Here is a 16,554-nt window from a genome sequence, read left to right as displayed (position 1 = left end):
ATCCATTTGAAAAAGTCCATGAATTTGGTAGCTTTTGAGTGCATGGAAAGAATCAAGATACGTTTAATCCTCTACTTTGATTTATTATCATGCTGTTATCTAAAGCTCATTCTCACAATCGAATCCTCTGTGTTATGTGTGTGACTGTGCTGAGATTAATTTTTTAAGTATTATTATAAATGAACATTATTTATGAGCTTTTACACAGTTTATTTATCTACAGGCATAGGGGGAAACACATGGGAGGGAGATTACCAGTTTTCAGATAATCAAATGTAATTTATATCAGTTTTCAGTTCCTTTGAATTGCAGATGAAAATTTGGTAAGACTTTGCATTGTAGGTTCCTAGGAATCAGCATGACACTGATGAGGAAAAAGAGTCTTCAGATTCTGTTGACTCTTCTTGACTGTCAGATTAAGCATATTATAAATAGATCTCTTGCGGTGACTGGCTGTCTTTTGTATTCAACCTTGGTTAGTGTCATTGTGGCTTCCAAGTTCCTTGTGACATGAAAGGCAGAGCTCCCAGTGCTGCTGACAAAAGAAAGTCACAATCGGAAAAGGTGTTCCATGAACTGGAAGAATTACTTTCCTTTTCATTTTTGTGTTTGTTTGTTTGGAAGGCATAAATAAGATCTTTTGCTTCTGTGGTTTAATCTTTTCCCTTTATCAGAGCACAGAGGTAAATAGACATAACTTATATGTAAACCTTTTTAATGGGAGGGTTGCAATTGAATTTGTTTAGCATTTTTTTTTCTTTGTGTTTAAAAAGCAACACACACACACACACATAACATGGGGTTTGTCCAAGGTCCCAATGGTATTGCTTGGGTTCTCCCTTATTATTAAGTACTTAATTTTAATGAAGGAATAGTATGTGTTTATTTAATTATGTGGATTTTATTACAGATTCAACACATGTACCGCTGTGCACGAGTTCAAGGCTTAGACACCAGTGAGGGGCTCCTTCTGTTTGGTAAAGAGCACTTCTATGTGATCGACGGATTTACAATGACTGCCACCAGGGAAATACGGGACATTGAGACCCTGCCTCCAAAGTGAGTAGATTAGTCAAGAGGTGACAAACCTATTTAAAAGGCAGGAGAGAAAAAATGTCTGTGAAAATCAGACGATATCAAAGACATGAGAAATCTCCAATTCCTACTGTTGCTGCAGCCTGAAAGACAAAATTGCACCTAAGCAGAACAATGTGACATCAGATCTTAGTCCCAATTACAATAGCATGATTATGGCAACGTACTGAGCATTGTGGTTAAAGGTAATATAATGAACGTGACCGTAAAAGACTAGTGAGAAAAACTAGAATTGCTTCATAGAATCTTTGGTTTACATTTTTACTCAGCCCGTGGTGTACTTCTGTTCCAGCTCTGTAATAGAAAGGTTGCCAGCCTCCAAATGGGCCTGGAAATCTCCCAGAATTATCTCCAGACTTTAGAGATCAGCTCCCCTGGAGAAAATGGCATCTTTAGAAGATGTCCTTTATGGCACTATACCTTGCCCTTTATGGCACTATACCCAGGCTCCACTCCTAAATCTCCAGGAATTTCCCAGCTCAGAATTGGCAACCATAGGATGTGCCTGAATTGTACTCGTAACAATGAAAATCCCCATAGATTATATATGTTTATTTTATCCTCTTCTCTACAGTATGCATGAGCCCATTATACCCAGGGGAGCACGACAGGGCCCGAGTCAACTGAAAAGAACATGCAGTATTTTTGCATATGAAGATATCAAGGAGGTGCACAAAAGACGGTATCTGTTACAGGTGATGTCACTGTTGTTGTATTTTTCTATTGGGGAAAGCAGTTTTTAATATCTGGGCATTGGGAATCACCTTCCTGTGTGCTTCAAGTGGAAGAAGCTACTACACATAGATATCTATATATTTGAATCATAATAATAATCATAATCTTTCAATTTATTGATCGCTCAATCCTGCAGAGCTTGCTGGCTCTGAGCGATTTACAGTTACTCAATATTACGAGGGACTAACAATGATTTTGTGGGGTAGGGGAGGACAACATATATACATCTTAATTCACACACATTCGCTGCTGACAAGGGTTTCATTCAGTTGAAGATGAGACGTGATCCGGACGGCATTTTACATATGTATATTTGGAAGTCGGTGAATTTCATTCTTATAAAAAAGATTGGCAGAGGTAATAGAGATAATTGAAAAAACCTATTCTATTGTTCAAGCAAAGAAGGCCACAAATCGATCCCACAGATTAAAAAAAATAGAAAGTCTTCTGGGCCCCGTAGGAGCCCACAGCAGTCCTTCTAATTTGCTGTCGACAACTTTTTTAATAACTTGCTATTTCATTGCAGCCGATAGCTGTTGAAGTGTTCTCGGGAGATGGACGCAACTACCTTCTTGCTTTTCAGAAAGGAGTTAGAAATAAAGTCTACCAAAGGTATTATAAACTGGTTTACAGTTGTCCCCCAGTAAATATTGTATCGATTCTGACAAAAAAACCCAAACAGGCTAGGAAGCACAGCAGACAGGGCCTAAAATAATAGGTCCTTCCATGGATCAGTAAGTGAATACAAATATAGACAGCAAAAGGTAGTAATAGATAATGGTTTGCTCCAACCATTGCAAAGTCTGTTTAAGCCCCAACCCTGTAATCAGGCATATAAATATTTTCCAGAGGGTATTATTCCAGGTAGTAAAAGCTCTAGTCTAGGCCGACTGAAGACGTTGGGGGTGGGATGGGGTAGGCTAGGTGCTTTTCCATATTCTCGTTTTCCTCTTTTGTGTGTTCCCATTGCTTGGGGGTTTTTTTTTCCTGTTCTGCACGTGTTTTGCTCCCTGTAGTGGTTAATTTGATATTGGTTTATGTCCGGCTTTAAACTGAATTTTAGCTGAAGTTTTTTATACTGGACCCAAAAAATGATCTAATATCAAATCAACCACTAGACGGAGCAAAACACTTGTGGAATTGGAAACCACCACCACCACCCCCTCGGAAGCAGCAGGAACACACAAACAAGGAAAACAGGAATGTGGAAAAGCCTGAGGTGTTCTCAGTAAATGTGCACTTGTTTCTCACTTGTAATGAGCAGGTCACATGCCTCTCCCCCTGTTTAGATAACACCAGATCTTATGACTGAAGTGTACATTTTACTGCTTTTTTTGCAGTACAAAGTATATATGTAACAAATGAAAACAGGAACAATGATCTAATCTATGCGTTAAGTAATTGGCAGTAGCCGCCATATTAGACTACATTCAGATCTCATAGCACCCTGCGGTTAAACGCCATTGTGGCATAAATGCCCGCTGTACTCGCATTTGCCACTTGCTCCTTGTCTGCTTTATGCCACAGTGTTTGATATGAATCTTGATGCAAATACTGCCTTGAGCCAAGAAGGTGGGGTAAAATGATTAAAATAAATAAACACAGTGACGCGATCAAGCTCCAATTCAATGGGATACCCAAATACAGGAGTCTCAGTGAATTGGAGCTTGTTTACGCCACACAGTCTGGGATTCTAGACTGAGATTTAACCCAGGTTTGGAATTCTGTGGGGGAAAGCAAACTCCAGTTTACCAAGGAGCCCTCATTGGAGCATCTCAGCATACTGAGGCTTGAGCACGTGAAGTTGCCTTCATACCGAATCAGTACATTGATCCATAAAGGTCAGTGTCATCGACTCTGACTAGGATTGCTGTATTCGTACTGGAGGTGGGGGGGTGTCATAAGAACTTAAGAGATGCCAATGCTGGATCAGGCCAAAGGCCCATCCAGTCCAACACTCTGTGTCACACAGTGGCCAGAAATACCAGTGCCATCAGGAGGTCCACCAGTGGGGCCAGGACATTAGAAGCCCTCCCACTGTTGACCCCCCCAAGCACCAAGAAGACGGAGCATCGCTTGGCCCAGAGTCCCTATCTATACCTTGTGGCTAATAGCCACTGATGGACCTCTGCTCCATGTGTTTATCTAATTCCCTTTTGAAGCCGTCCATGCTTCAAGGATAAGGAGTTTCTCAGACATATCATCTGTTCCTTGCTGGCTGGTGGCCACCCTCCTTCTTCCAGCACCGACCAGAGATGTGGGATATGTTCTCCCTAAGCTGTGGTGTCCTGTGTGCAAAAACTGTCCCCCAACTGCCCCCCGCTGCCAATCAGCTGCCTGTCAGTGGGGATTTACCAGCAGCAGCAGAGGAGGCCTACGCCAGTATCTCAGCGTTGTCACCATGTTGCTGGCAATTATGCAGATGTGCTGGTGTAGGCTTACCCTGCTGCCGCTAGGTCCCACCCTGCTTGCCTGCTGGCAGTGGCTTTCTCAGGATCTCAGGTAAAGGTCACCTCCTACCGGATCCATTTAACTGGAGATGCCAAGGATTGAACCTGGGACCTTCTGCATGCCAAGACGATGCTGTGTCACTCAGCCGCAGCCTTGATCAGACTAGGGGATGGGGCACAACGTATGCATAAGCACAGCAGAAACTGTACTGATGCGCGGTTGGAGTTCAATTGATGCTTTTCTGATGTCTGAACACAGTCAGAGTCTAATTGGAACATGTATTTTTTTTCCCCTCTTACCGTTATGCTCTTAATTTTTGAAAAGGTTTTTGGCTGTCGTTCCATCTTTAACCGACAGCTCAGAATCTGTGTCCGGACAGCGACCCAACACCAGTGTAGAACAGGGGTGAGCATTTGTGCTTCATTTTATGCATTGGGTTTGGAAGTGAATAACTGTTCTAATCGGTCATCTGCTTTATCCAAATATTGAAAATGTTGAGCCCACATATAAAACATGTATTTCCCTGAGTAGTAAATAAAGGGGAGTTGAAGAATAAGGAAAGCAGAAATATACATACAATTCTAATTTGTCACAATCTCCTCGAGGTCTGTTGGTTGTGCTGTTCCTTTACAGAAGGAATATATTAATTTTGGACAGCGCTCCTGGAAAAGGGATTCCCATAAATTTAAAAAGCCTGGGGCCCTGTTGCAAAGCTCCAGAGAGTTCCAGTATTCAGAAGGAACCACCGAATAAGGAGGGACTCCCCCGTTCTGTTCAGTATTGAGAATGACTCCAGATGTGCTGCTTCTGTTTTCAACTATATTTTAAATATTGCCTTTCTGTCGGTGCACTCATCATTTATTTAAAATATTAAAACAAACAATGAAAAATGCAAAAGCCAAGGAAAACAGTGAAACAGCAGAATTCCTCCATGCCTTTGGTGGTCGCATGAAGAAATAATTGAGGGCCAATTTGGTTTATTTATTTATTTATTTATTAGATTTGTACCCCGCCCTCCCCAACGGGCTCAGGGCAGCTGTAGTGGTCTGAGCAGCGGGTTCTAATTTGGAGAACTCGATTTACTCCCCACTCCTTCACTTGCAGCCAGCTGGGTGACCTTGGGTCAGTCATAAGTTCTTTCAGAGCTGTTCTCTCAAGCACAGTTCTCGAGAGAGCTCTCTCAGCCCCACCTACCTCACAGGGTGTCTGTTGTGGGGAGAGGAAGGGAAGGAGACTGTAAGCTACTCTGAGACTCTGAGTGAAGGGCAGGGTATAAATCCAACTCTTCTTCTTCGTCTTCTTCTTCCTCCTCCTCCTCCTTTCTAGCCACGTGTTTCCCTGCTCAGTGAACGAAGGGAAGGGCATTTATGACGTTACCTAGCTGTTTTCTCCAACAGGCCTTTGATGGTAGTAAGGCCTTTTTCCCATGGCTTATTTTCCCCAAGTTCGATGCTATTGGGAAGTGGGTTTTGTTTTGCTTTTTTCTGCTTTTCCACAGCATTTGATGCACCTCCCAGGTTTCCTCCAACTTTTCTCCAGTCTTTTCTCCAGTTTTGGGAAAGATTACAGCAAAGCCTGGATGGCTGTGATGCTGATGAGAAAATTTGAGTTTTTCTCTGCTCTTCTCCCCAAGGCAGACATTTCCTCTCCCAGCCGCCTAGTTACGTCTTTTGTTTTTCACTCGGCAATTAGGTTCTCTGAATTCTCAGATTTCATTTTTTTTAAGAGTAAGTCTACCCCTTTTTGTTGCAGAGATATAAGGGGGAAAGTGTATCTTTGCAATTAAAGTAATTAGAGGCTTACTTTAAAAAAAAAAAAGAATGCTGGGAATTCAGAGAACCTGGTGGGGGAATGGTCGCTGCTGGGGGACTGATGCAGGGACGCTGCGGGGAAACCAGACGTGTGGAAGCCTCCTTGCTGCGGCGCTGTAACAGCAACTGCAGCAACAATGGGAAATCCACACAAGCATGGCCTCATTTGCAAAGCACCTGGAAGGACGTTGCTTTTTCAAAGTGAGTTTCTTTAATGGCTAGATGAAGATTTGGATATGGGTTTCCCCTTACCAAACTTTTTCTGCTGCTCTACAGTGACGCTCACTGAAACAAATGGAGAACCCCTGTTTGTATGGGAGCCCCATGGGGGGCATTGGAGCATCTAGATTCGGAAGTGAATATGTTAACTATGAAGGATATGGTTTAATAGATTTGTATAGTGACGCATTCTTTGTTGAAAAAAGTTCGAATCCAGTGGCACCTTGAAGACCAACAAAGTTTTATTCAGGGTGTAAGCTCTCGTGTGCACGCACACAGTTCTTCAGATACATTGAAATGGAAGTTGCCAGTCCATACATACAGGTAGAGGGTGAGCAGCAAATTAGCATAAGCATAATAAAAGGTGTTTGACAGATGCAAGGACCAAACTGGAATAACAAGCTTGGTTTATATGGTCACCATTTGTTTGGGTTTCATTCCAGGGGAAAACAGTGAAGGAAGTAAATATATCAAAAACTGATATTGATGGGCAGATGTACCCTTCTTATTTGTGGAATGATGATAGTATCCTTTGTTAACGTACATATGTAGTGCTGGTGTTACAATAAATTGGTGTAATATATCTTTAGGGAACATAGATACAGTAACAGCTGTAATTTTCCCCCCAAAACATTTTATTAGGATACAATAACAGATTAAACACAGTTTCATTCCAGGGGAAAACAGTGAAGGAAGTAAATATATCAAAAACAGATATTGATGGGCAGATGTACCCTTCTTATTTGTGGAATTGATGATAGTATCCTTTGTTAACGTACATATGTAGTCCTGGTGTTACAATAAATTGGTGTGATGTATCTTTAGGGAACATAAATACAGTAACAGCTGTAATTTAATGGATTAAAATGAAGGAAAAAACCACTTTACATATATTAACTTGCATGTATCTATTGCGGAAATACTTACTCTTTCTCATTTTTCTTAGGTCTGGCTTGCTGAGCACCCTAGTTGGAGAGAAATCTGTCACACAAAGGTGGGAGGTAAGTAGAAGACGTATCTTAGTTTCCTAGGTAGGAGAAGTAGAGTATGTGTGCATGAATTCTTGTGTCCAAATGCTCTGCCACATTTCTGGTTTCCATATTTTGTTAAGAAGTAGACAACTTCCTAAAAATTAGATAGACCGGAAAGCAGCCTCACCAGAGCACTTTAAAATAATAACGATTTAGACATTGTAAGTTTCCTTATTAGAAAATGAATTGAAATGCTGTTTTTGTTTTCTTCTTTTTTAAATCTCTACAAAGAGAGGTGAAATCAGTAATTTCCAGTACTTGATGCATTTAAACACTTTGGCTGGCCGATCCTATAATGACCTCATGCAGTATCCTGTTTTCCCGTGGATTCTTGCAGACTATGATTCAGAGGTAAACACAAAATTATCTGTTTTTATACTTGATCTTGTCAGTAAGGTTCGGCATTTATAAAATCTGTTTTTGGGAAGACTAAAATTCCAGCATTTAAAACTAGCCCAAATTAGGCCTGGAAAAATGCTTAATTAGTTGGCTAAAAGCATGATGCTAACATCTAATAATATAATATAATAATATAATATATAAAAGTAAAATCTAAAAATCAGCCCTGACCTCCATTTTGTTTTGAGAAGTCTCTTAACACCACTGATGTCGAATTATATGTTGAAATTAGAGGCTTAACATTTGACTAGATTTATTTTTAATTATTTATTTAAGTTTATTTGACTAGATGAGAAGTTCATTCATACATTCATGATATAAGCTCTTTGAAGGGGCCGGTGGATCCAAACAATGCTCCCTCTAAGCTGTGGAGTCTTGTGAGCAAAAATTCTACTTTGTGAGGTACTGTCATTACAGTTGTGAGCGAGCGATTTGGCTACTGCATACATTAGTTTGCCCTAGTGCCATCCTTCCAGCCAGTTTGGTGTAGTGGTTAAGTGTGCGGACTCTAATCTGGGAGAACCGGGTTTGATTCCCCACTCCTCCACCTGCACCTCCTGATGTGACCTTGGGTCAGTCACAGGCTCTGGCACAGCTGTCCTTGAAAAAGAGCAGTTTGTGTCAGAGTTCTCTCAGCCCCACCCACCTCACAGGGTGTCTGTTGTGGGGAGGGGAAGGGAAAGGAGTTTGTAAGCTGCTCTGAGACTCCTTCGGGTAGTGTAGGGCGGGGTATAAATCCAATCTCCTCTCCTCCTCCTCCTCCTAAGACAAAAATCTGTGAGCTGGAGGCTAAAAAACTGTGAACTTGCTCACACTAACTCAGCTTAGAGGGAACACTGGATCCAAGTGAGGTAATCATGAAGAAATTATTGCATCGTTTGAGATGAATTTTTCCAAATCACTTCCCATTGGGCTTGGAGACTGGCAGGCATTAGGAACCGTGCTCCTGATGGCCGTCTAAATGTTATCGTGCCTAGATGTGAAATGTGGATGTGCAGTTCAAGGCAGAGACTTGGGTAGACTGGCAGTGGTTTGTAAGCAGTGAGACTAAAATGTCTGCCCCAATAGGGGGAGGTTATCTTAGTTTGTTGGAGCAGTTAGATCGCAAAGGTGTTTTTTTTAAACGTCAAGATCTAGAAGTAGTAAATAGGTGAGTCACAAATATGTTTCATTGTTAGGACAGTTTGAATCAATGAAAAATGCTCTTGAGAATGGACTTTCCTTTTTGCTTGGCTTAAAGGAGCTGGACCTTACCAATCCCAAGACGTTCAGAACCCTGGCTAAACCAATGGGAGCACAGACCGAGGAAAGGTTAGCTCAGTATAAGAAGCGCTACAAAGACTGGGAAGATCCTAATGGTAAGTCCATTGTGCATAAGGGTGTGAAGGATGTGACTCTGCCTAATAGTGTAGGGCTAATTGCCTTGATTGTAAAGACCTTAGAACACAGCCTACAAATTACTATAGCCATTAGCCAGAGGACCTTTTCAGCTTCAACTGTTCTCCCGTACGCATGCAATACACATAAGAGAGATCAGTGTCGGTATCTGCACAAGATAAGACTTTTGCCACTACCTTCCCATAATCTTTTTCCTAATGTATCTGTGCAGCTGTATCAAGGCCAAGTATCTCTCTTACTGCGCAGGCATTCTAGGGAGAAGTGAGTAGTCCAGACTAAACATTCCCAACTCCCTCAGCCTTTCCTCATAGGGCTATGCTATATCAATGGCATTTGTCACCGCGTAAAATAGCAAAAATTTATAAGACTGCATATGATATATATTGCACGTGATATATAGACCACCTGCATACAGGGTACCTGTATACAGATGGGCAAAGAATTATTATAAGACTGCATATGATATATATTGCACCTGCATGCAGGGTACCTGCATACAGATGGGCAAAGAATTGTTAGTTGTCAGTTGTGGAGTATTTGAAAATTGGACTAGGTAAAGATTTTCCGTATTCAGCTGAAGGTATCCTATTAAGCTATACACCTCTGTTCCCAAAGGAAATGTGGAATGTCACCCTGCACTGTGTTAACTGCAGCTACAATTGTCCTTGTGTGTTATTCTCACCTGAACTATGATATAGCTTCTAGCTTCTTCAAGCATTCTTAGAGAGTGGGTAGCTGAAAAGATGGGGGGGGGGAGAGAGAGAAAGAAGAAAAACCTTGTCTATGGACATATCAGTGTCAGTTATGAAAAACTAAAATTATATTAATTCACAAAAACTTCAGATTGTAAATCTTAAAAACTACATCGAAATCCATCCATTTTGGTTACATAGGTTACCTTCCCCATATGTGTGTATAATTTTAACCTTTTTTGTATTCGACATGGATATTTCCATAGATGAGGATTTTCTTTCTTTCCCCAACCTTTTTGGTTACCTGGTTCTTAGTTGAATTTTCCCCTGCCCTTTTTTTTGGTTCATTTTTGCTATTCTTAAGAAAGTGAGCAGGATGTCCTGAGTCTGCGTTCCTCCACATCAGTGACCTTAAAACTTTTCAGGTGCAGGATCAGTTTGCAACCCAAAGCTCTGTGCCTCATAAGGACCACTTTTAGTTAAACATATGTTTAACTATATGTAACACCTAGTCCATTTCTAGATAGATGGTATGGGGCGGGGGTGGGGATCCTTTGCCCATAAAAGCCATGTAAAGGAGGTGGCATTTGAGCAGGCATGGCTTGTTAGGCAAGAGAAACTCCCTTATATGCAGTTAATTCTTCTGCAGAAAAATAAAGGCGCTCATTCTTTCCATTCCATCTGTGCCTCCCTCTCTTTTCCTCTTCCTCCTTTTCTTTAAAAGATAGCCTGACCTATAAGTAGTTGTGGTACCGTTGGATTGACACACCTTGGAAATTGGGTGTTACTCCCTTGTAGATACCATGCTGCCCACTGTAGGCTGCTGCTGTAAGGAGTGAGTCAGGTCTCCCGAAGAAGGCTTAGAAATGTCCTTCTTGGTAGGCCTCAGGTGTTATGACACGCCACTGTCTTGTTCTTGCAGATCTAAGAGCCAATGGGACAGCCCTTTGTTCTGTTTTTAATTGAGTCTCTTCCTTTTTTGCGGGGATCTTAAACTGCGTCACAGGCTGATAATGAGCTGGGCTGCAGCTGATTCGTTTAGTCTGCAGCAATTTCTGGTGATTCAGCTGTCTGCTATTGTTATCCTGGGCCAACTTGCTCTGTCGCTTTTCCCCTTTGATCTGATTTACTCACGGCTGCACATCCAACCCAGGCAGTCTCTGTTTTGCTAGCTGGGGAGATGAGAACAGGTTTATTGTTTACTTAAGGAGTTCTGTCTTATGATTCAGTTGAGGAACCTCTGCAGTAAATTAACTTAATAAACCTGTAGAAGCCTGGTGGCTTCCAGCGATTTGTGGAAACGTTTCAACACAAAATCACTTGATAAAGATGCTAAAGAAACCAAAAGAGATGATAAAAGGTGCTAAGGAAGCCATGTGTTCAGTGGAACACACTGTGGCTAATTTGAAGTACGGCTTGAAAAATTTATAAAAATGTCCTAGGAGTTGCTATATTTGTTACTTTGCTAGGCAAATTCCTTGATCACCAGTTAATGGATTGCTCCCAAATGTAAGCGGTTGCAGTGTTGAATAATAAAAATGTAATTAGCTTTCAGTGTCTTATTGTCACAATTCTGCACTTTTAAAAAAGAAATGAATTCATTGGGTATGACCTTATTTGTGGGCATTTCCTTTTCAATTACTGCATTCCTTTCCCCCCCCTTTCAGGTGAAACTCCAGCATATCATTATGGCACACACTATTCATCCGCAATGATAGTAGCTTCATATCTTGTGCGAATGGAGCCCTTCACACAGATATTTTTAAGGCTGCAGGTATGACATGCACTTTTGAAACCTTTGTCCCCCGTTGTCTGTCAGACCCACTGTGTGACGTTAGTGGCTGTGGCTCAGTGGTAAGAGCATCTGCTTCATATCCTGAAGGTCCCAAGTGCAATTCCTGGCCTCTCTAGTTGAAAGGACCAGGTAGTAAGAGTAAGTGATGGGAAAGACCTCTGACTGAAACCCTAGCGAGCCCCTGCCTGTCTGAGTAGGCCATATTGTCCTTGAAGAAGTGAGCAGTGCCACGTATTTTGTTAGTCTTTAAGGTGCTACTGCAGCAGGCTAACATGGCCACCTTTATAGAATTTAAGCATGGCATTTAAGCATGGCATTAGCAGTAGGATCAACATCTCCTGGTAGTCCCGGGCCCAAAGCCATCCATCTTGCCTCAACCAGGACCAGGGCCTTCTCTGCCCTGGCCCCTGCCTGCTGGCACATGCTCCCAGTTGAGATCAGGGTCCTGCGGGATCTTCTTCAATTCCACAGGGCCTGCAAGACGGAGCTCTTCCGCCAGGCTTTTGGCTGAGGCAGCGGATGTCCCTATATGGCCTCCTGCTGACCATTATTATATTTCATTATGGGCCGAGAAGCTCCCACAGCCAGAGAAATTTTCTTTTGCTATCAGCTGTGACCACCATTTTAATATTTATTATGATGTTTAAATTTTATTGTATTAATCAAATATATGTTGTATAAATGAAATGTTGTTGCCCGCTTGTGGGAAGGGGTGGTATAAATACAAATAAATAAATAAATTAATAATAAAAATAGCAGTAGAGATCTTACAGGGGTAAGGTGGTCTTATGTAGCAGCCTCTTGTTTGAACCAAATCAAAGTTACAATCTTCGTTAAAACACCAAATACCTCTGACGATAAGCTTTTGGGAAAGCATTTGAACAGTTCAGTAGATGCATTTTCTTGGCTTTTTGCATGCTGCGTTGCGAAGTATTCTGATTTGACAAACTTATATGAATTAACTTAAAATGGTGGCAAACCCTGTATCAGACCTTTTGTCAGCCAAGGTCTGCATTGTCTGTCCTGACTGGTAGCAGCTCTACAGGGTCTTAGATTAGAGATCTTTCACATCATGTGTTATTGGAGGTGCCAAGAACTGAACCAGGGAGTTTTAACTGGAGATGCCAAGGATTTAACTGGGGACTTCCTGCATGCAAAGCAGGTTCTCTACCATTGAGCCATGGCCTGACCTCAGTGAAGTCTTTGAAACAAATAAGCATGGGATTCCTGATAATTTTTCCATCAAAATATCTAATTCTCAACATGCCACGGCCCCATATGAGTGGCACAGGCAGTGCCCACAGTGTAATGAAATTGTTTCTCCTTTTGTTCCAAAGGGCGGCCACTTTGACCTGGCTGATAGAATGTTTCACAGCGTGCGTGAGGCCTGGTACTCTGCATCCAAGCACAACATGGCGGACGTCAAGGAGCTCATCCCAGAATTTTTCTACCTCCCAGAGTTATTGCTCAATTCCAACAACTTTGATCTAGGTGGGGAAAGTTGCTTCTGATCTCATTACTGTTCCTTTTCTGACTCACACGTTGCTGAAAGATGGTTATAACTTCATTACATGCGTTTAATAATGATATATCATACAACTTTAACAGGAGAGCATACATACAAGACTTAACATCAGAGATGGAATACTTGCTTGAACTGCATACTCAATAGTTCAGAGTCCCATTCAGACATGCCCATAATTGCAGCAAATTCTGCTTTACTAAAAATCTGTGTTTTGTTTTATAGGTTGCAAGCAGAATGGCACTAAACTTGGGGATGTAATACTCCCCCCGTGGGCTAAAGGCGATCCCCGTGAATTTATCAGAGTCCATCGGGAGGTAATATACCCTGTTCATCACATTCCTTGATCCAGATCTTGAGTTTGTATTTGTGCAAAGACATAATGGTACTTTTCTGCCTGGTATTAGCCTTGGCTACAGTGAGTTGGACCAATAAACTGATTGGCTCTCCACGCACAGAATATGCCCCCCCCCCCAGCTACCTGTGCCTCCCTGCCAGGCTTCTCTGAGGATTAGGGACTTGGTGCAGTAATCTGCATCTTGAGTGGGAAATTGCATCCTAGCTCCACCTCCCCACACACAGGAGTTCGTTCTGTTTGCCCAAGGGCAATTTTGGATTCCAGCCAGTACCAGCTGTGAAATTTGTACTATTTGATTAAGATATTCTGCGTTTCAGCCACCCTGCTCTAAAGCACTAACAGGTAATGCTTGATTTAACGTACCTATTTTAAATTACAGGCTTTGGAATGCGATTTTGTGAGTGCACACCTACATGAGTGGATTGACTTAATCTTTGGCTATAAACAGCAAGGACCTGCTGCCGTAGAGGCTGTCAATGTCTTCCATCATCTTTTCTATGAGGGGCAAGTGGACATATACAACATAAACGATCCCTTAAAAGAAACAGCCACCATAGGATTCATTAATAACTTTGGACAGATCCCTAAACAGGTAATGGTGTTTCAGTTTGGATTTGTTTGAGACCACACAACAAAATCAATATATGACCATTCCCAAGCTTGACTACTGTAAGACTTTGCTTGTGGGGTTTCCCTTGAAGTCAATTTACAGACTTCATCTGATCCAGAATATGGCAGCCAGATTGATAACTGGGGATAATTGTGTGGGTCTGCAGCTGATCTGTTAGGTTTAAATGGCTCCAAGCCATTTCACCTGTGGGTTTTGTTTCCCCCTTCTTGGAAGTGGGGGGAAGTGAAGCAGACCACTGAAATGGTTGGCAGCCGTTTTACCCTTCCTGGATGATTCCCCCTCCCCTTCCTCCCGGCTGCAGGAGAAAGGGGGACCCAAACTGGCTGGTTTGGGCATTTTTGGTTTGGTTTGGGATTCAGTTTAGGTTCATGCCCATCCCTAATAAGCACTCTGGGATGAGAGGTTCTTAAAGACCACTTACGCCCATGTGTGCCTGCCTGCAGATTAAGATGTGTGCCAGAGACTCTTCTCCAGATTCTTCTTCCTTCTGAAGGTAGGCAGCTGGCTACTGGAGAGAGGACTCTGGGTCGGCGCCAATGTTCCCTCTAAGCTGTGGAGTCTTGTGAGCAAAAATTCTACTCTGTGAGCTACTGGCATGAAATTTGTGAGCAAGCGATTTGGCTACTGCATAAATTAGTTGGCTCTGGAGTCATCCTTCCCGAGCGAAGACAAAAATCTGTGAGCTGGAGGCTGAAAAACTGAGCTAGCTCACACTAACTCAGCTTAGAGGGAACACTAGTCAGCGCCCTGATGGTGAAAGTTCACCTGTACTCAGATTCACCTGGCCATCACCACTAACATCTTTTAGGTATCGGGTGAAGTCTGTCCTCCTCATCCATTATTTTAATCACATATGAGGGCTATCACTGTGAAATATGGTTTTATGACTGGTTTTATCATTTATGTTTTTATTGGATTTTTCTGGTTTGCCCGCTAGTTATTTTAATGTGAGAGAGCAAGATAAGAAATATTTCCATAAACATATAATGTTTAGTTGTACTTTTAAGAGATCTACGTTTCCCCTGCTTAAGTTAAGTCTGAGGTGTCATGGTCTCTTGACCATAGCTTGGGGGTGGGGGAGGAGATGCCGTCTCAAAGCACATGCAATTGTATAGTAACAGAAGGAAGTAAGCTGGCCAATGAGTATAATGTGGCAAATGTGTTTGACCAGATGGTGGAGCATAGATGGAGAGAAAGAGAAAGAATGTGCTTAGAGAGGCCACCCAGGACATGTTAATGGAAACTTTTCTGGTGGCAGGTTCTCTTTCCGTCCTCCCAAGCTGGGAGGGGACGGACGAGACAGAAGGAGTGGCTGAATTAGCCACAAGGTATAGATAGGAACTCTCAGTCTGGGGCAAGTGATGCTCTGTATTCTTGGTGCTTGGGGGGGGGGGAACAGTGGGAGGGCTTCTGGTGTCCTGGCCCCACTGGTGGACCTCCCGATGGCACCTGGTATTTTTGGCCACTGTGTGACAAGAGTGTTGGACTGGATGAGCCATTGGCCTGATCCAGCATTGGCTTCTCTTGTGTTCTTATGTTCTTATGAGTGCTTTGAATCTCGTAGTATCTTATGGTATCACGACTAGGGATGCCAAAAATCTCTCAGTGAACCTGTTCAGCTGTCGGACTTGCCTTGTTCAGCCCTCATGATCAGACTGCAAGCCAATCAGGGATATGTTAGGCTTAACTGAGCAATCTGAACAGCTGGTAAACAAGTTGGACGCTAACTGTTGCATCAGAACCCAAATCACAGCTGATGGAGGGATCAGATGTGAGTTGGATTCTAATCCAGCACCCCACCCTCAGCAAAATAGGTAGAAAGTGAAGTTGCAAAAGGGAGAGGAGAAATAGCTGGTTTCTTTTCCCTTCTCTCCAGGCTGGTGAGGGATGGAAGCAATGCCTTAGATCTCTGCATTGCAAAAGGGAGAGAAGAGAGAAGGGTGGAGCAGAAGCAGGGCTTTTGAGCTCTCCATTGCAAAGGAGAGGAGAGAAAGAGCTTGTGTCTCTCCTTTGCTCCCCAAGCCAACAGGAGATCAGAAGCTGACTTCCAGCTGATCTCTCGTCAGCTGGGAGTCGGCTTGTGATGGCTCCAGGTAGGCTGTTCCTGCAAATGCGCACAGCAGGTTGCAAAGAGAGCCTACTGATTAATCAGGTAGCTGATAACCACTGGTGAATGGGAAGTCAGCCAAACTAGCAGACATCTGCGCATCCCCTATCACGACCAAGGCAGAGCTGGGAGAAAGCTGCTGTGAATTGGAATGTCAGCTGTGAGAGCCGGAAGATGACCAAGGATGCTCATCCTGGACCTGTGTTGTCACATGATCTGGTGGCGGAAGATTTCTCTCCCACACATGCCAGTGTAGGTTTTGAACAGATGGCCATGTAAATACCTGTATTTCTAGGGCGGGGGGGGGGGG

General features: G+C 42.7%; 1 protein-coding gene across 1 annotated transcript in view; it reads left to right on the top strand.

The window, feature by feature from the left end:
* Nucleotides 1-916: 916 nt before the first annotated feature.
* WDFY3 (WD repeat and FYVE domain containing 3) overlaps nucleotides 917-16,554 on the top strand; it is a 36,071-nt gene continuing 20,433 nt past the window's right edge. Inside the window, exons 1-11 of the mRNA XM_015415624.1 lie at nucleotides 917-1,059; nucleotides 1,670-1,790; nucleotides 2,357-2,442; nucleotides 4,606-4,686; nucleotides 7,258-7,312; nucleotides 7,574-7,693; nucleotides 8,982-9,099; nucleotides 11,499-11,605; nucleotides 12,964-13,117; nucleotides 13,374-13,465; nucleotides 13,886-14,098. Of these exons, the coding sequence (XP_015271110.1) occupies nucleotides 920-1,059; nucleotides 1,670-1,790; nucleotides 2,357-2,442; nucleotides 4,606-4,686; nucleotides 7,258-7,312; nucleotides 7,574-7,693; nucleotides 8,982-9,099; nucleotides 11,499-11,605; nucleotides 12,964-13,117; nucleotides 13,374-13,465; nucleotides 13,886-14,098 (1,287 nt within the window). The 5' untranslated portion in view covers nucleotides 917-919. The remainder of the gene's footprint in view (nucleotides 1,060-1,669; nucleotides 1,791-2,356; nucleotides 2,443-4,605; nucleotides 4,687-7,257; nucleotides 7,313-7,573; nucleotides 7,694-8,981; nucleotides 9,100-11,498; nucleotides 11,606-12,963; nucleotides 13,118-13,373; nucleotides 13,466-13,885; nucleotides 14,099-16,554) is intronic.

The sequence above is a fragment of the Gekko japonicus genome, unplaced genomic scaffold (assembly GCF_001447785.1).
Source record: "Gekko japonicus isolate JY-2015 unplaced genomic scaffold, Gekko_japonicus_V1.1 scaffold2963, whole genome shotgun sequence".
Taxonomy (NCBI): Eukaryota; Metazoa; Chordata; class Lepidosauria; order Squamata; family Gekkonidae; genus Gekko; species Gekko japonicus.
This window is presented reverse-complemented; position numbering and strand designations above follow the sequence as displayed.